At 35.6% G+C, this 17693-nt stretch overlaps 1 protein-coding gene across 3 annotated transcripts; it reads right to left on the bottom strand.

Annotated features, from left to right (window-relative positions):
• Positions 1–279: 279 nt before the first annotated feature.
• Positions 280–17290, bottom strand: LOC306888720 (Golgi integral membrane protein 4-like). 3 transcript variants are annotated; one of them, XM_079447137.1, is made up of 17 exons: positions 17242–17290; positions 16724–17049; positions 12251–12325; positions 11944–11993; positions 11642–11695; positions 11370–11520; positions 11074–11156; positions 10132–10215; positions 6951–7106; positions 6625–6855; positions 5031–5287; positions 3607–3683; positions 3421–3485; positions 3075–3257; positions 2817–2885; positions 2640–2726; positions 280–1783 (listed from the first exon to the last, which is right to left on the bottom strand). In XM_079447137.1, exons 2-17 carry the CDS (start codon positions 17004–17006, stop codon positions 1646–1648), a joined length of 2043 nt encoding a protein of 680 aa, XP_079303263.1. In that variant the 5' UTR covers positions 17007–17049; positions 17242–17290; the 3' UTR covers positions 280–1645. The 3 variants fall into 3 exon arrangements, with proteins under 3 accessions (XP_079303263.1, XP_079303265.1, XP_079303264.1); XM_079447139.1 differs by lacking the exon at positions 10132–10215 and having other exon boundaries at positions 17242–17283; XM_079447138.1 differs by lacking the exon at positions 10132–10215 and having other exon boundaries at positions 16724–17265.
• Positions 17291–17693: the final 403 nt, after the last annotated feature.

The raw sequence follows: 17693 nt of genomic DNA, 5'->3' as shown, positions 1-17693 counted from the left end.
AGGTTTTCAGGGATGATCTCAGTTTATCTTGTTGGACCATTTCATCTAAAGCTCTCATTCTTCTGACTGAATCAACACGGTTCCTCTGGGTCACTTACTGCAGCTTCTCATCAGCCTTCCAGAAACTGCAGGATGAAAGCAGTGTTATTTTGCTTTGGGTTCATTTTTGCATTTATGTCAGACGAAGAGATTTTTCCTCTCTGCTCAAGGTCACCAAACATCAAAACATCAGTGCGCCCTCCAGACTTTGTGCATGATTAAAAGAGGATGAGCATTAAATCCTTCAACAATTTTTATTCCGCTCACATGGCCATTATCAACAAAACGGCACAAAAATATTTCTCACAACAATTATATTTGACTTCCTTTTACAAAACCTGGGAGAAAAAAAACCCTATACACATATAGATATTTATTTTAAATATAAAATATTAAAGCTGAACACTTAACAGGAAAGCTTGTTTATTACCAATATTACATCAGCTAATAAATCTAAAAAATCCTATGCGTCCCGGAAAAAAAAAAAAGTGACAATAGTATTTCATTTTAAAAAAAAGTAAATACAAGACAAAATAAATACAAATTTTCAATATTGTAGTGATTTAGCATACATTCGGAAACAAATCATTTTGAGTTAGCTAATCCAGCAATTTAGTTTACTCATCACGAATATTGTCTCCTTAATTCTCATTTCAATGTGGCATTGATTTTTCTGCTCTCTGATGTCTCATGTTAAAGTCTAACAGTGACAATAAGACTTAGAGGACCAGGTCCAGTAGCACTAGTTTATACTAGAATAGTAGTTGACAGATCAAAAAAAAACAACAAAAAAAAAAAATGTGTTTGCATAACAGAGACATTTGACAAATATTTCAGGATTTTCATCCTGGCAAGATAAGCAACTTTTTTTCTTATAAACTCTACGAGGCACTTGGTGAATTTTTGGGTGATTTTGGTTCACGTCTAGGCAGCATATAATTCAACTAGGGTAAATAAACACATACAGTAACTTTAAAAAACTTTCGACAGCTACAGTTATCTGCTTGAATTACATGTAAACATTCATGTAGTGATATCTATTGACCCAAGCATCTTGCCAAACCCATCCTGAATTACTCATCAACAAGATGGATGAATTAACACCATAAATTTGGGGCGGGGCCAGGTGAGGATTAAATGCTGATTGGTGACGTCTGCCTGTCCATCAAAATCAGTCTTAACTATTAAAATAAGGCTGTTTCACTTCAAAGATGGAATATATCTTGCATATGGAGCACAAGTAACCAAAAAATGGCACTTGGCAAAACTTTCAGTGCACGAGTTTCTGGTGGTTAAAATCTGTGCTTTCAGATTCATCGTCCAGTCGAAGAAATCAAATGCAAAACATATGAGCATTTAAATGGAACTTATTCACAAGAAACGATAGACAGACATACAGTCAAGACAGACAGCAGGGCGTTTGGTCTGTAAGTGGTTGGGCGTTTTGGCGCATCTCGGTTTCAGAGTCACACAGACTGGAAGTGAAACCGGTTTACTATTCATCAGGACCCAACAGAACCTTTTCCAGCACAATGTTTAAGAATATTGCGTGGGAAACCCAATCCAAACAGCTGGTAGCGATTGGCTGTCCTTCTTTCCAATCACCTCACATTTCTGCCCTGCGATTGGGCGGTTTATCGCCGTTGCCGCCTTCTTCCTCCTCGTCTTCGTAGTTCTCCTCATTGGGATGCTGTGCGGGCTGATTCTCCTGCTTCACCGCTACATCCTGATCTCTGGCCTCGTCCTGGTCAGACACACAGAAACAAAGAGAAAATATTCAAATATGGTTGCTTGCTACTAACCACTTCAAATTTCTGTGTAACTGAAAACAAATTAAGTGATGGGTTTGGACCAATATGAGGGCGAGTACATATTTTATGTTTATAAAATGACATTTTAAATATTGAGTGACCTTTCTATTTAAAAGTGCACAGATGTGAATAAATATTCCCTGTATCTAAGAGATGAGGTGAACATGGAGGATGGACTCATGGCAGTAACTGGACACCGTTGTGGACGCTGCAAGCGATCTGACTCACCCAACTGTGGCGCTGCCACCAGTCTACAGTTTCAGCAGCAGCTTGTACAAAAGAATAAGTGAAAACATCCACACATAAGCAATACATGACCACCTGTGATATAATACAGTGACAGAGACCTTGAAAAGTTTGAACAGTCTTGGAACAAACAGCTTAACTTTTTTGACAAGAAACAAAATTATTGCTAATTTTTGATACTCATTACAATCTTTCAAAGATAGTTATGTATTTCATGTAATGATTCATTACAATCAAAAGGAAGAAATATTAAATACAAAAAGTTCCTCAAACATACATAAACATTACTGGCAAACTTTCAGACCGTTACTGTCAAAGTGGGACATCTAGTACCCACTGTAAATAAAATATATCTAATGTAATCATACATAATGTATATAATATGTGATGTAATAAATCAACATAACTAGAGCATTACTAGGTTGTTAAGGTGTGCTTTTAAAATTCAGTTGCCTTGCATTGTTGAAAGGTGTAAATCTGATGACTTAGAAACTTAATAGCACACCTGTACTCAACAAGCCTTAAAATATAAATCCTTCGTACCTGTTCTCCATTCTCCTCATTATATGGGTCTCCCTCTTCCTCCCGCACCGCCTCACGCTTCTGATTATCTACCAGCTCATCCTGAGCCTGGAGAGAGAAAGCCATTACAGTTAGAAGACAAATAACAACTCTTTATCTGATTTAGGATTGTGTGTTCATTTGCATTTGTTATCCGACCTCATCATCTCCATCCTCCTGGTACTGCTCATCCAAAGCATCTTCCTGTTGGTCTGGGTTTCCAGCCATCTGCACAAAACACACAAAAATCATTTCAGACTTTCTAAGCTACATAATAAATAATATCAACAAGAGTGAAAATCTCAAACTAAATCAATGTATACTCCTAAGTCTTTTTTTGATACACAAAAGCATGGAACGTCACCCACAGACAAATATCAATATTGCTCAAAATGCATATTAAACACGGTCACTTACCACCAGCTGTTCATCAGCGGGCGGCTGGTGCTGATTCTCTACAGCCAGGTGCATGTCAGGGTGGCCAACAGGTGCTGCCTCTTCCTCCTCCTCTTCCTCACGGGGCTGCTCCGCCTCCTCAAACTCATCCTCCCCCTGGTTGTTGGGGTCATCCTCCGGATCCACATCTGCTCCTACAGGATGCTGTAAGATTAACGGATTTATCATCCGTACACACATTCACACACACGGAGTTAAAACAGAAATAAAGTTAGTAAAAAAATATATATATTTTATTCAGGACCTAATCAAACTTAGCCCTATTTTTTAACAATGTATACATGTTTACAATAACAAAGTAACACACCTTGTCTTCATGATGAACGTGCTCTGCTTCATCTTGCCTCGGCTCCTCATGGTGCACATTCTCCTCTACAAACAACAGAGAAATGTAAAAATCCAAAGATATTAAAATTGCACCAAACACTGAAGAAGTCCCTTTTTTGAGTAAAAGTAGCACTGTGCTATGACATCAAAGCACATGAATTGTCACCTTTCTCCTCAGCTATCTGTGGCTCTTCTTCTCCCTGGACTATATCAGCATCAATGTTTTCATACTGTGTCTTTTTCCTGATTAATACAAAAATAAAAAATAAAAAAAGAACATAAAATAAGCCATTGCAGTTTCCTGGCTTGGATATCTGTGAAATAAACTGTAAAGATGCACACACAAACATTATTCATTAATGCAGAAGGATGCCTACTGGAACAGTTTTTTCCTCATTTTGTTAAAAATAAATGTAATTATTTACTGATTATCATAGACAAAAAGGGGTTTTCAAGCATCAAAACAAAAAAAATTAATACAGCTTTGTCTCGTACATTAGAATGTGTACGGTTTAGTTAAATTTTTTATAAGCAAAAAATTACAATTATTATACATTTCTACCATTATTTTTAGAAGACACCAACTAAAATATTTAGTGAAGTGACATACAGCCAAGTATGGTGACCCATACTCGGAATTCGTGCTCTGCATTTAACCCATCCAACGTGCACACACACAGCAGTGAACACACACACACCGTGAACATACACCCGGAGCAGTGGGCAGCCATTTATGCTGCGGAGCCCGGGGAGCAGTTGGGGGTTCGGTGCCTTGCTCAAGAGCACCTCAGTCGTGGTATTGAGGGTGGAGAGAGGGCTGGACATTCACTCCCCCCACCTACAATTCCTGCCGGCCTGAGACTCGAACCCGCAACCTTCGGATTACGAGTCCGACTCTCTAACCATTAGGCCACAACTTCCATGTGATTCAGTGTAACAATAGTTCATCTACAAAATATCCTGTCAGGCATATTTAGATCAAGAATCATTAGATGACATTAAAAGACTCTAATTAAGGACCACAGTGCAGCCCCCAAAAATTATTAACTGTAATTTTAAATCTTTACCAATCTTTGCAATTATCCTTCAAAACACTAGGTTTTATCCATTTGTCAGAGACGTTTTTAATTATATAAAATATAATTAAATTTTTCTTTGATATATTTTAGCAAGCATAGGACAGAAGAAATATGTTGTTTTGTTTATACATAAATTTATCTGTTGCATGAATGGCGATGGAACATTATTCCACCCATATTTTGACTTTTTTTTTTTTCACAGAAGTTATTTGAAACATTAAAGTAGACGCCTTACTTGCATTTAATATACTTTTATGTGTGTGAAATTACACTTTCACTTTAGTCAATTTTATTTGATGTGGACACCAAAATGGGTGTCTTTGACCCATTTAATGTATATTATTTCAACAATAAATTGCTGTTGCAACCATTTCAGTGAGTGGATGCCCACAACCCATAAAATCACTGCAACAAACAATCTCTCATAGCTTTTTTGCTTATTTAAATAAATAAATAATAATGGTTTTTAAAATATATTTATAACTGCATAATTTAAGGGAGGGTGTCTGACCGGAGCATTCTTTGCCGGAGTTGTTGCTCTTTGAGATCAGCTTCTCTGTTCTGCTGTTCCTCCCTCTCTCTCTGCAGACGCAGCCTCTCCACTCTCTCCTTCTGCTGCTCCAGCTGCTGTTTCTGCAGGGCCTCCTGACGCAGGTGCAGCTGTCTGCGCTCCTCCGCCAGCTGTGCAGCCAGACGCTGCTGCTCCTTCTGCTGTTCGTATGCTGACTTCACCTGCGCATGCTGCACGTGAGCCTCAGCTGGCGCCACCTGGGGGAAGAACAGAAGAGTGAGGGCCTTACGGTCAGAAAGAGAATGCAGACTGAACTGAAGGATAATGCAGGAATGGAGTATTGCATTGGTAGGTAACAGCTCAATAGTCATAATAATAAGCATAAAAACATATAGCACACAAATATCTTATAAAACAGCATTATTTGGCTGCCTACCCTATAGAACAACACATTATGATGGCTAAAAATGTTGTCTGGCTAGGCACCTCACTAGGCTACACTACCGTTCAAACGTTTGGAGCCAGTATGTGTGTTTTTTTTTTTTTTTAAGAAATGAATACTTGAAAAATAATTGATAAAAAGTGATAAAGACATTTATGCTACAAAAGATAAAAACATAAAAATCGTTATGATTTCCACAAAAGCGTTAAGCAGCATAACAGTTTTCAACATTGTTTCAACATACTTCTTAACGCAACTTGAATAATTTCTGAAGGATCATGTGACATTGCAGACTGGAGTAATGATGCTGAAAATTCAGCTTTGCATCAGAGGAATAAATTACATCTTAATATATTTTCAGATGGTTAACAGTTATTTTAAATTTTAAATTATATAATAATGTTACTGTTTTACTGTATTTTTGATAACATAAATGCAGCCTTGGAAAGCAGAAGAGGTTTCTTTCAAAACCCCAAGCTTTTGAACAGTTATGTAGGCATACGATTTTATTGGTAATTTTTACTATGAACAGCTAAAAAACAAACGTGATTGAGGATTGTTGGCCAAAAGTGAATATCGTATTAAATTAAATGTTGCATTATATTAAAATCTACTTATATTCTGTACATTTCAGTATAAAAATAAAAATAAAAAACATTAAAGCAAAAAGACAAATTAGAAGCATAAATTAGAAATGCTTCAATGGCATGTTTTTCCTCAGTAATATTAGCTGAAAAACTTCTAAACTTTTAATGAATATTAGAAATGTTGCCTTGGCAGCTAACTGAATAAAAAAAAAAGTTCTAAAATAATTCTAATTAAAGCTGAAATAAAAATACATGAAAGTTTAATAGACATATTTAAAAAATAATAACTAATAAAAATAGCAAAAATATATCACACAAAATTACTAAAAGCTAATTTACAATACTAATACTGAAATACCACCACTACCAACCAGTGGACTGCTTACTTACTAATTATTGCAAATTATTTATTCACACAAGTGTATTTGTAAATGCATTCACACACGTCAGTTAATTGTTTCTTTGTTTCCTATTTTCCCCCCTTTTGAAATTTAGCCAAATCAAAGGTCATTGTGGGCCCTGATTTGGGCATCTGTGCTCTAATGTTTGCTTTCGGAGTTCTGACCTCATGAGCATCCCTCTTCAGCGCGTTTTCATCTGGTTGGTTGGCCTGTGGCTCCTCCTCATCCACTTCATTATGCGCCACATCAAACTCCTCCTCCAGTTTCTGTGGCTGCCCGGCCTGCTCCATCTCCTCCTCTGCCAGCTCTCTCCTCCTCTCCTCGGCTCCTCCCATTTCTCCATCTTCCTCCCTGTGGTGTGGCTGAGGCTTCTCAACCTCGTCATGTTTCCCCACCTGACGAGATCCACATGAGACAGACCGTTCAAACTAGTGACATGAGTGGGAAAAACCTCAGTTTGGAATGCATGATGGGTAAACAGCTTTAATACCTCTGGCTGAGCATTCTGGGGTTGATGGAGCTCTTCTGCGTTCCCGTTCTGGATGGGCTGAGCGTCTACATGCGGCTGAGGCTGTCCTGCAGCATGTCTCAGACTGGGCATCTTATTGAGCGTTTCCTTCAGCTGTTTATATTCATCCACCTGAACCTGGAACCCATCGAGACCAACCACATTTAGTACAACATCACACATTAGAATGAAGGCCTCATACACACTGGCGAAATGTTTGGAGGTTAACTGAAACAGGCAACAAATGCAGCAAGCTGAAATCAAGAACCTGACACAAGGCAGAAGAGAAAGAGAGATTAAAGACCATTATCAGTGAAAGACACCAAGAACAGAGAAAACCAGAGCAAGCTACAGAAATAATTATTTGAATAATTCATTGAGAACTTAAAGCGAACTGTATTTAACACTAGAAAACTACATTCCATGGTTTTATATATATATATATATATATATATATATATATATACACACACACACACACACATACATACACATACATATATACACATACATATATACACATACATATAAACATTTTTTTTTTTTTGCACTGGTTTCAAAATTTGTATTAATTTAAATTTAAAAGTCTGAAAAGACTCAGGCTTAATTAAACATTAAAAAAGATGCAATGCTACATCTGATGTCACTGACACCAAACTTTCCAAGTTCTTGTGCATCAGATAAACAATCATGTCATGCGAAGTTTGAATAGATACAAAAAAAACTTAATTGGAGGAAAGAGCTACACAGGAAGTAAATAGCAACTAATCTTTTGGGTGTGTTATTTGCACAATGCTAATGTTTGATGTCAAAACGTCATTCTTTTAAACCACACTAATGTTTTCTCAACCCTCAATACCGCAATCCTAATCTAACCTTTCTTTCACCCAGTTCTCCTTCACTGGGGTACCGTTTTTTTTCTTCTCTAGTTAAATGCCAAGTGTTGGCAGCATATGGAAGTAAAATAACACGCTGGATGTGTGGGTTTGAAAGGAGAACAAGTGCAAACACAAACACACACACGCTAAACCCAATGCCTCCCAGCATGCTTCCCTATCATCCTGAGAAAGCAGATAGTGACAGTCCTAATTAACGAGCATCTGTACATCTGCTTTCACAAAACCGGAGAGACAGAGCGAGTAAACAGGAAATACAGCACGTTTGCTTAGAGTCATGCACATTTTAGCTTACTAAACCAGGGCAAGAAGTTCTATAGAAATGAGTGAAAGAAAGAGTGTGTGTGAGAGATCACAATGGCCATGTGGAATGCGACCAGACTTGAAATGCAGGCTTAGGCCTGTTTGACACAGCTCACGCAAGCAGCGCTGCAGTCTAACTGTATCAACAGGAACAGGTGCTGCTTTCACACTGACAGCATTTTTGCATAATTGATATGCGGTGCTATGCAGAAAATAAAACGATTTCTGGGTTAACATATTAGCTCTGATTCAAAACCTAGCAAGTTGCCTGCAGCATCCTAATTGCCAAAGAACCTCATAGGCAACTGATTTGGGACGAAGCCATACAAATTAAATTTCTCATACAAATTGCACAGGAAATGCAATTTAATTGTTGCAGCCAATAGAGTTTGGTATATGTTAAATATTGTTTAAAGGAATAAATAAATAATTAGTGTAATAGAGTCAAGTCACCTTTATTGATATAGCGCTTTTAACAATACAGATTGTGTCAAAGCACTTAACAGTATCAAATTGGAGGATAGAGTGTCAGTAATGTATAAAAATAAGATTAAACACTCAATCTTCAGTTAAGGCATTTCATTATTGAGTTCAGAGATGTTATTGTCTAGATCAGTTTAGTTTAAATAGTATCTGTGAAATCAAATTGACGATAATCACTAGAAATTAAGTGTCCCCAACTGAGCAAGCCAGAGGCGACAGCGGCAAGGAACTAAAACTTCCTCTGTGACAGAATGGAGAAGAAAAAACCTTGGGAGAAACCAGGCTCAGTCGGGGGGCCAGTTCTCCTCTGGCCAGGAGATAGTTGTTTATTTATTGTTTACTTAATGTTTTAATTAAAATTTTAAATGTATAAAATAATAGAATATAAGAGTAATATAATAGTGTAAATAGTGTCATATAATTTCATTTAAAGTTAATTTAATTACACTAAACTGTTTGGATATTTATTTTGGATAGGGACAGAACAAAAATCATGATTCCAAAAAAAAAAAAAAGGCTGAAAAATACACAATGGAGATAAAGAGTATAGCATACAATAATTTGCATCTCATATTTATTACACTAATATAATCAGTTCCTTGTAAAGAAAACAACTTTTCTTTGAAAAATAAAATAGATAAACAGTTATTACAGTCAACTGAAACTGAAACCATCAAGAAAATAAGGTAATACTAATAAATAAATCTTAACTGAAAAAAAAATATATAAAAGATTTTAATTTTATTAATTTCTCATTTTAATTTAGTTTACCTTGATGTACTAAAATAACTAAAACAGAAATAAAAATTAATAAAAAAATGCAATTATATAACCAAAATGAACAAAATGAATAAAACATTAACTAAAATTAAAATGAAAACTGATATTAATTAAAACAAATACTTCTAAAAACTATAATAGTATCTTAATGATACTAAAATAACTTTATAATAAAAGTTTGTTAATTTAATTTTGTACAAAAAAATACAATATTTTACATTTGCTGAGCTACAATGATAATTAAATTTCCCCATACTAAGCGTGCAAATAATTTTACTTTTATAAAACATATTGCGTGTAGCCTTGACAAAAAATATGTGGTATAATGGCAGTGACAACTATAAAGTTAATTATTAAAGTGCAGAACACTGGAAATGATCATGCTGATAAGTAGTTTCTGGCAAATTTAGCAAATAATTTTCTTTGTGCAACAAAAACAGGTTCAGTCCTGAAATGCTACTTTCAGCTATGAATCTGATGCACAGCATTGCATTGCTTACATAGACTACTGGAAACTGCTAATATGGGTTCAGAAATAAATATGCACCATCTGCAAGCTGCTTACACGAGCGGTGTAAAACTGGACTTGTATTTCCCACAGGATGTGCTCTGCACAGTGTTTGATCGGTCAGTAGGATGCATGCACAGCAAACACATACTCCACCTGATTAAAGCACATTTACACACACACACACCCTAACCTGGGCCGCAGCTAGCGCACTCTTGTGGTCCTCCAGGGTCAACACAAGCTGGTCATGGGAAGATTTTAAGTTCTTGTGCTGTTGCTACAAGAAGGACCATCACAGGCAACACTCAGATACAAGCATTCAGGACAACCACACTGAATATTTGTATGGATAGTGTGTATAAATACAACTGAATGATGTGCAAAAAGATGGATCATGGAACATAAACAAATATAAATATAATATAAATTCTATTTGGGAGAATTTCATGAAAATTGTCAAAAACATTTGCAGGTAATTTCCCCCGAAAACCAAAAGAAAAAATATATAGGAGTATATATGTTGCACAACGAAAAAAAGTCTTTGAAAAACAGTAATATTTTTTGCATTGTGAAATTATTTCATAACTATAACAATAAAGCACAATTCCTCCCTAATTTGTAATATATTAAAATAATCAAATATTATTTATATTGGTAAGTAATTATAATTTTTAAATTATAAGCATAGTAACAATTACATCATTGTAATATTTGGTGTACTGATTTAATTTAAAATATTTTAAACTATTTATTTTATATTATATTATTTTTATTACACATTTTAATTAAATCTACAGTAATAAAGAAATAAACCAAACTATGAATTTTTATACTGATTTTTTAATTTCTAAATGGTCCTTAAAAAAAGATTTAGCTTCTTCATACAAAATGTTCTCATTTTATTTGATTTATTTATTTTTTATTTAGGTATTTGTTTGTATGTATTCATTTTTGGTGAATTTTAGTGCTGCCATAATAGACATATTTTCACAAGATTCACCCATTCATCTTAATTATACCAATAACCATAACACACATTTTGTGCTATTCCTCTAAAAAGAGCTGAAGCATTTTATTTTGGAGCTGAAGCATTGTGCTGGTATAAAGCAAAACCCAAAGTGCTTTTAGGCATTACCCTGGTGTCCTGAAGCTGCACATAGACTTCCTGATGAGCTTTTCTCAGCTGCTTGTTCTCCTCACGTAGATTATATACATTGTCTGCAGAAGAAAAGAAAAGAGAGAGACAGATGAAATGACTGCAGTTGTAATTCCACCATATAGACACCAGTAGATGACAAAAACAACTGAGTAGTACAGGTCAAATGAAATTTTCACATTCCTTACCTGTGCAAAACACACCGCCGTGATTCTTTTAGGATGCAAGGGTGTTGCTATGTGATTGCTAAGAGTAAGATGGTGAGAACATAATACCTTTGAGCTTAGAAATCTCAGACTCTTTAGTCTGATGAAGCTGGTCGAGTCTCTGTTTATGTTCATCTAATGCCTTGTTGTGTTCATCATCTTGTAGTTGATGTTGCTCTTGTTGTTCATAATACTGCTTTTTTAGGTCATCATGCTGGTTCTGATGGTAAACACACACACATAGACACACAACAGTGAATTATCTGTGTTTGCTATGGGACGAAAATGCATGCATATTTTACAAACCATCATTTTTGTGTAGATGCGTTTTCCCCACTGACCTTCAAAATCTGATGCTGGGAATGCAGAGAATTGAACCTGACGCTGGCATCTTGCTGTTAGCAAACAAATATAAACAAACCTGGTCATTTTGTAAGCACGCCATCAGTGCACATCTAAATGCCAGAGAGCCACAGGCCGTGATATCCGAGAAACATGAGTCATTCGTATACAAACAACCAGATGAGTATTTGACTGCAGGGCAAGAGCATGTGCTCTTAAAAAACTTCTCCTGCAGTTTCACAACTCAAGTTTTTCCTCTATGAAAACCATCCCTAATGCTGCAGCTCTCAAAACAACATACCTTTTCTTTGTTGATAGATTGCTGAGCCTCTATTTTATACATAAGATAATCTGTGAGGAAAAGGCAAAAACAAGTGTTACAGGTATCAAGTATTGCATGTTATTATTTCGTTCCCACTGCAATGACAGTCATGCATTAAAAGCTTGGCTTAAGGGTGTCCGAATACTCTTAGGATCTTATTAACTTGGCATAACATAGTGGATTTGGGCTGCATCATGCAAGCTACAGGATGTCATTACACTTCAGAATTTCCTCTCCATCTATTAGTCATGAATGTTGTCATATATTATTAAAAAAAAAAACTTGCCATCTTTGGCTTTTTTATGCTCCAGCCGCTCCTTCTGAAGAGACTTCTCCAACCTGGAGCGATGCTCGTACACAACTGAGAGGAAGAAAGAGAGAGAGTAAGATTTGGTACTGGTATGCTGACATACAGCTATACTCAAACTTCAGTGTAAAATGCAACTTTTTAGCAGCACTGTTCCGTGTTTTACTGAGAAGTTGCATCTATAAATTCATCTTCTCTAATGCAGCACAGCTATAGCCATCAAAGCACTGCTCATGTAACACTCATTCACCACCTTCCACAATACAATCAAGACAATAGCTGTCAGATTTCTTATCACCAGGTGTGGATAGCTTTACGTTTAAAAGCATCTGACAGTTTTGTGCAATAAAAGGTCATTTAAATATTTTTTGGTTATCTTTTAGCTACAGTTGGAGATATTATTTTAACTGCTGGCCTATGCAAAACTGCAAACAAAGGTATTCGCTGTCGTGTCAAATCATGTGTCATTTTTTTGTATAGCATAGTGGTGCAACAGATGACAAAAACAAAAGACTGCGCGCGTGTTCTCTTTTGCTTGAATGGTTTAAAATTGTTTGAATGGGTAAATTGGCAAGACAACACATGAGAAAATGACAAACTTTCCCTCTATGATGGTTAAAATGAACAGTTAACCCACGGATCACATGCGTGCCAAGCCGTGGGGGTCTGGTGCGTACGGCTCACAGATCATCTACACAGGGGCGCCTGCAGGATTTCTTCCGAGGGTACGCACAGAGTTAGCTTTGGTTTTTTGGGGGGGTCGTATGTAACGGTAGAGTGATTATATTTAGTTTCATTTTTATAAAAACGTTTGGCGCACTTTTTGTTCGTTAAATGTAATTTTTTTTTTTTTTTAAGTAACGACCAAACGGCCAGCGGGAGACAGTGAGCTGATCATAGCCTATGTTTGATCAATTTAGCCTTCTCAAATCATCATGACTTGCCTAAAATAAAATCTATAGATATAAACAGTTCAAGCATATCACAATGGACTATATAAATGTGCGCTAGGTGCATATCTAATCGTTTGTGTGAAGAGTGGAAGCTGAAGCGCACTTTGCAGGACATGGAGGCACCAGAGCGGTCACTTGCATTTTTTTCTTGATAGTGGAAACAACTTACGCCGTAATTTTTGCTCATAAGAGTAATACATCATTCGGAACAGTAAAGGGTCTACTTTTATTTTTGTGCATTCACAGTATCAATAATACCTTGTGCTTTTTTAAAATAAATAGGAAAACAGAGGATGCGCTTGCCGTCTCGTCTTGAACAGGAGCGCTTGATGAACCGAAACTCAACGAATTGAGTCACAAATATGATAAATATATCTATAGAAAGCATTCAAATCGAAAACAAAACCTTTTCATTATGTAATCCGTAAAGATGCAATTCTCTCTAAAGGCACGTCCAATGAGGAGATGGCGCGTCATTTTTTCATCACTGTCTAAAATATAAAAATAAGGAAAAGCCTAAAACAGGTCCGATTATATATTTTTTGTGATTTTTATATTGCTCTGCTCTGAATGCCTTAAAATTTGAAGGATTTTCTGCAACGCAATTTTGTCTGAAATGTGAATTATTTATTATCCTATATTTTAATCCATGCAGCAAATGCTTTAAAAACAGCTTGAAAAATTACTTTATTGCATTCCAGATTATTTTAAAGAACTTTTCACTATAAATTTTACGGGTAGCTTGAATGTAAAACATTGTCATGAATTCGCTGTATTCCCATTTGTAAAATAGGCTACAAATTAATTGTTGTAGTCTAACCCGATCTCATGAAAATGCGTGTAGCACGATTTTCTGTTTCTATTTGGCGTAATGTTTATAAGCAGAAATTGACTTTGGCATGCAAAAGACTGATACATTAATGGCATGGCTGATTCAGTCGACAGAATACGTATAATTTACAGCTGAAATGTTTGCGGGGCAAATCTCAGGTCAGTCTGAGCGCTCGTGGTACTCACAGTGCGTACAGCCGTACACCTGCAGGCACCACTGCATCTACAATCCGTTGCACCCCTAGTATAGCATCACGAGTCTCTTGAAAACTTTGTGTTGTGCACCATGTGCTATTTTTGGACACAATAATGTGTTCTATGTGAACATAACACTAAATCAGCTGAATTACACCACGTAAAGTTCACTTTTGAAAATTTGCTAAAAAAAAAAAAAAAAAATCCATCGAGGCATTTTAACTTCAAACTCTCGCTTTTGACCAAAATGCCAGTCTTTAATCCATAATAATGTTTCCACCAGTAAAAAAGTCCATCTCCTGTTGTCCTCTTATATCAAAATCCCCCTACCCCCTAAAGTATAGCATCTATTAACATGCAAATAATGTGCTAAAAAGAAAAAAAAGAAAATCTAGATACTCCACAACATCCAGAAACTTTTGTAGAATCACAGTCAGAAAGTAAAGTGAGCTGATCTATTTTTGAAGACTTTCTCCACCGTGTGATCTACTGACCCATCGAGTGCCACATTCGACCCTCTTAATTTATCTCTAATGGCATCAGAATGAAAGGTTGCTCCTGCTGCTCTCAGAGTGCACTGACTTTTTATACGTAACATGAGCTGTGTATGTGCACAGCAGCCTCCCTCCAAAATCTGAAATGCCACAGGAAATGAAGCCTGACTGAGCCTTCCCACCCCATATTTGTGTTTGTCCAGCAGTGTAAGTTGCTTCTCGATGTCATAGTCTGCATCCCCCGACCCCTTGCGTCTGGTCTTGTATCCTCCCATTACAATCATCATTACATTACTGACATATCAAGTACTGATTATCCTGATTAAAGAGGCTGTGCAGTGATTATGACTTGAAAGCAGTAATCACAGTTGACTCTCAAACACAGTCTCAACATAAGACCTCCCAGTGGTACAATAAAGATGAAATCGTTTGTGTGATGGGAAGCACATATGCTCAGGACATAAAAGACCTGTGAGGTTAAAGATCTCACGTCCCAAAGCCCATAATAAAAATCTATAATACTTTTAATATTTAAAAAAATAATAATTTTAAATTTAAAATAAGTATAAAAAAATACTGCTATAAATTATTATGCATAATTTATCATAATGAATTCAATAATAATTACACATCTAAATTATAAGTCTTTATAGCAGGAAAATAAATAAAAATAAAATGTAAAATTGTATTTAATATTTACATTTTTGTTTAGAAAATACAAAACAATTGTATAGTAATAACTATTGTTCACATATGTAATTGCCATGCCAAATATGAACTATAAATATAATAATTATAGAACAATTTATTAAAATGATTTATAAATTATAATTAATCATTCTAAAATACAAAAAAATCTAAATATCTTAAAGTTAAATAAAAACAATTTTACAAATATAAATATTTTGTAAAAAAATATTATTATTAATCATATTTGTTGATGTCACAAAATACTACATAAAGAATACATATAAAATAAATGTTAATTTATAAAATTTATTTTAAAAGGCTGTTATAAATTATATAATTAATTACATTGTGATTATAAAATTAAATTACACAAAATGTAAAAAAATATACATATATATATGTATATGTATATTTTTTTACATTTTGTGTAATTTAATTTTATAATCACAATGTAATTAATTATTTATATATATATATATATATATATATATATATATATATATATATATATATATATATATATATATATATATATATATATACACACACACACATGTTCCAGGGGTAAAAGATTTACAAACTTAATATAGTTGCAATTTTATTTTTTTCAAATTTTTGAAATTTTCTCAAACATTTTATTCTCAAACATTTTATTGTTGAGCCCTGAGCATTTAAATTAATTCAATGTTGTTAAAAGTCCATATATGGCAAAGCAACAAAACTATAGTTTCCTCTCCAGCAGTTTAACATCGTGATCTAAAGACAAAGGCCGTTTCTTCATGCCCTTTCAGCAGCAAGCCTACTGAGCAGACAAACAGCAAATCCCATCTCTGTGGGACAATAGAATAAAAGCCTGTGATTTTAGGCACAGGTTGAAACAAGCTGCCTGCCAACAAAATGTTCTGCATAAAAATGAGCATCTTCAGCAGCAGCTGCCTGCAGGGAATCACTGCAGTAGCTACACAAAAAAAAAAAAAAACAATCATACATTTCTAACTTTTTTTCTTGATCAGTTTCAAATACACCTCACTGTGTGTGAATTGCAGCAAAATATGGTTTGCATGAAAGGGGTTGCAAACTGCATTGCATCTCTTTAAATATGCATCAGTGTCATGCAAAAGATGAAATTTGTGCATTGCCATTGGGAATCATTTTAAACATCCTTAGGTTATCTTTTAAAAGTGTAACAGAGCTCGCTGGCCAATGTTCCAATGTTTAATTTGAATGTTCCAATGTTTTATTAGAATGTTTCTAGCGCCGTGACGTCACCGCGGCGGCGTGTGTTTTACCTTGAAGCTGAGCGGAAAGAGACTCCTGGTGCTGCTGGTATTTCACGGCCATCTCTTCTGTCCTCTTCAGCTGTTTGTGCATCTCGTAAGAAAACATCCCTCCATAGATCATCCCAAACACCACCGTGACCAGCAGCAGAGTCTGGAAAATCTTCTTCTGCTTCCTGGAGCACACGCCGTTGCCCATGTTTCCTCTCCTAGATCCCACAGAAACTTTCCAGGGAATGATTTTCTCTTCACTCTTCAGTATAGAAACAACTCCGTCCTCTCCGAGATAACTCATGAAACATTATATTCGTGGACAGTTACTCGTGCGACCTGTGTATCTGAAATGTTTACAAAAGTCTCACCTTTAGCCAAGTTTTCCAAAGACATTCAACAGATTGAAAAAGTGACGAAGTCGGTCCTCGGGCTTAGTCGAAGCTCTGTTGAGTTTTTTACATACTGAAAAGCAGTGTTTTTATTAATTATCTGCAGTTTAGAGGGCCTAATCGCACCTTTCGTTACGTGTCACCTACCGCTGCAGCAGATCATCCAGCGATGAAGCTGAAGGAAATCCCGCCCCTCGTAAACATTCGGTTGCTGTGATTGGTCAAGGTTCATGTCAATCAAAAGAGATTCGCTCTGATGGGAGGGGCGTGTGCCTGAGAATGTATCCAATGATGTCCAGAAAAGTCGAGGAAATTCCTGATTTGTATCATATATTTTCAAATGCAGATGAAAAACTATTTTGTTTTTAAAACTGTGAAAAAATGGCAATAGGTTTTGAACACCGTTTAAATTAATCATTTTATTCAGCAAGGAGGCATTCATTTGACAGAAAAGACATTTATATAATGTTACAAAAACAAATATTCAAATAAATGCTGTTCTTATGATTTTTCTGTTCATCAAAGTATCACAGCAAACAAATCACTGAAGACTGGTGAATTTACTGCTGAAAATCAGGCTTAACCATAACTGGAATAAA

This window comes from Barbus barbus (assembly GCF_936440315.1).
Source record: "Barbus barbus genome assembly, chromosome: 22".
NCBI lineage: Eukaryota > Metazoa > Chordata > Actinopteri > Cypriniformes > Cyprinidae > Barbus > Barbus barbus.
This window is presented reverse-complemented; position numbering and strand designations above follow the sequence as displayed.

What these genes read in the sequence shown, in the direction of transcription:
- LOC306888720 (XM_079447137.1), bottom strand. Translation starts at nt 17,006, where the DNA reads ATGAGTTATCTCGGAGAGGACGGAGTTGTTTCTATACTGAAGAGTGAA. An exon ending in TCTTTCCGCTCAGCTTCAAG is followed by an intron (nt 12,326 to 16,723) that starts GTAAAACACACG and finishes TCTTCCTCTCAG; the next exon opens with TTGTGTACGAGCATCGCTCC. An exon ending in TGCAGCTTCAGGACACCAGG is followed by an intron (nt 10,216 to 11,073) that starts GTAATGCCTAAA and finishes TCCTTCTTGTAG; the next exon opens with CAACAGCACAAGAACTTAAA.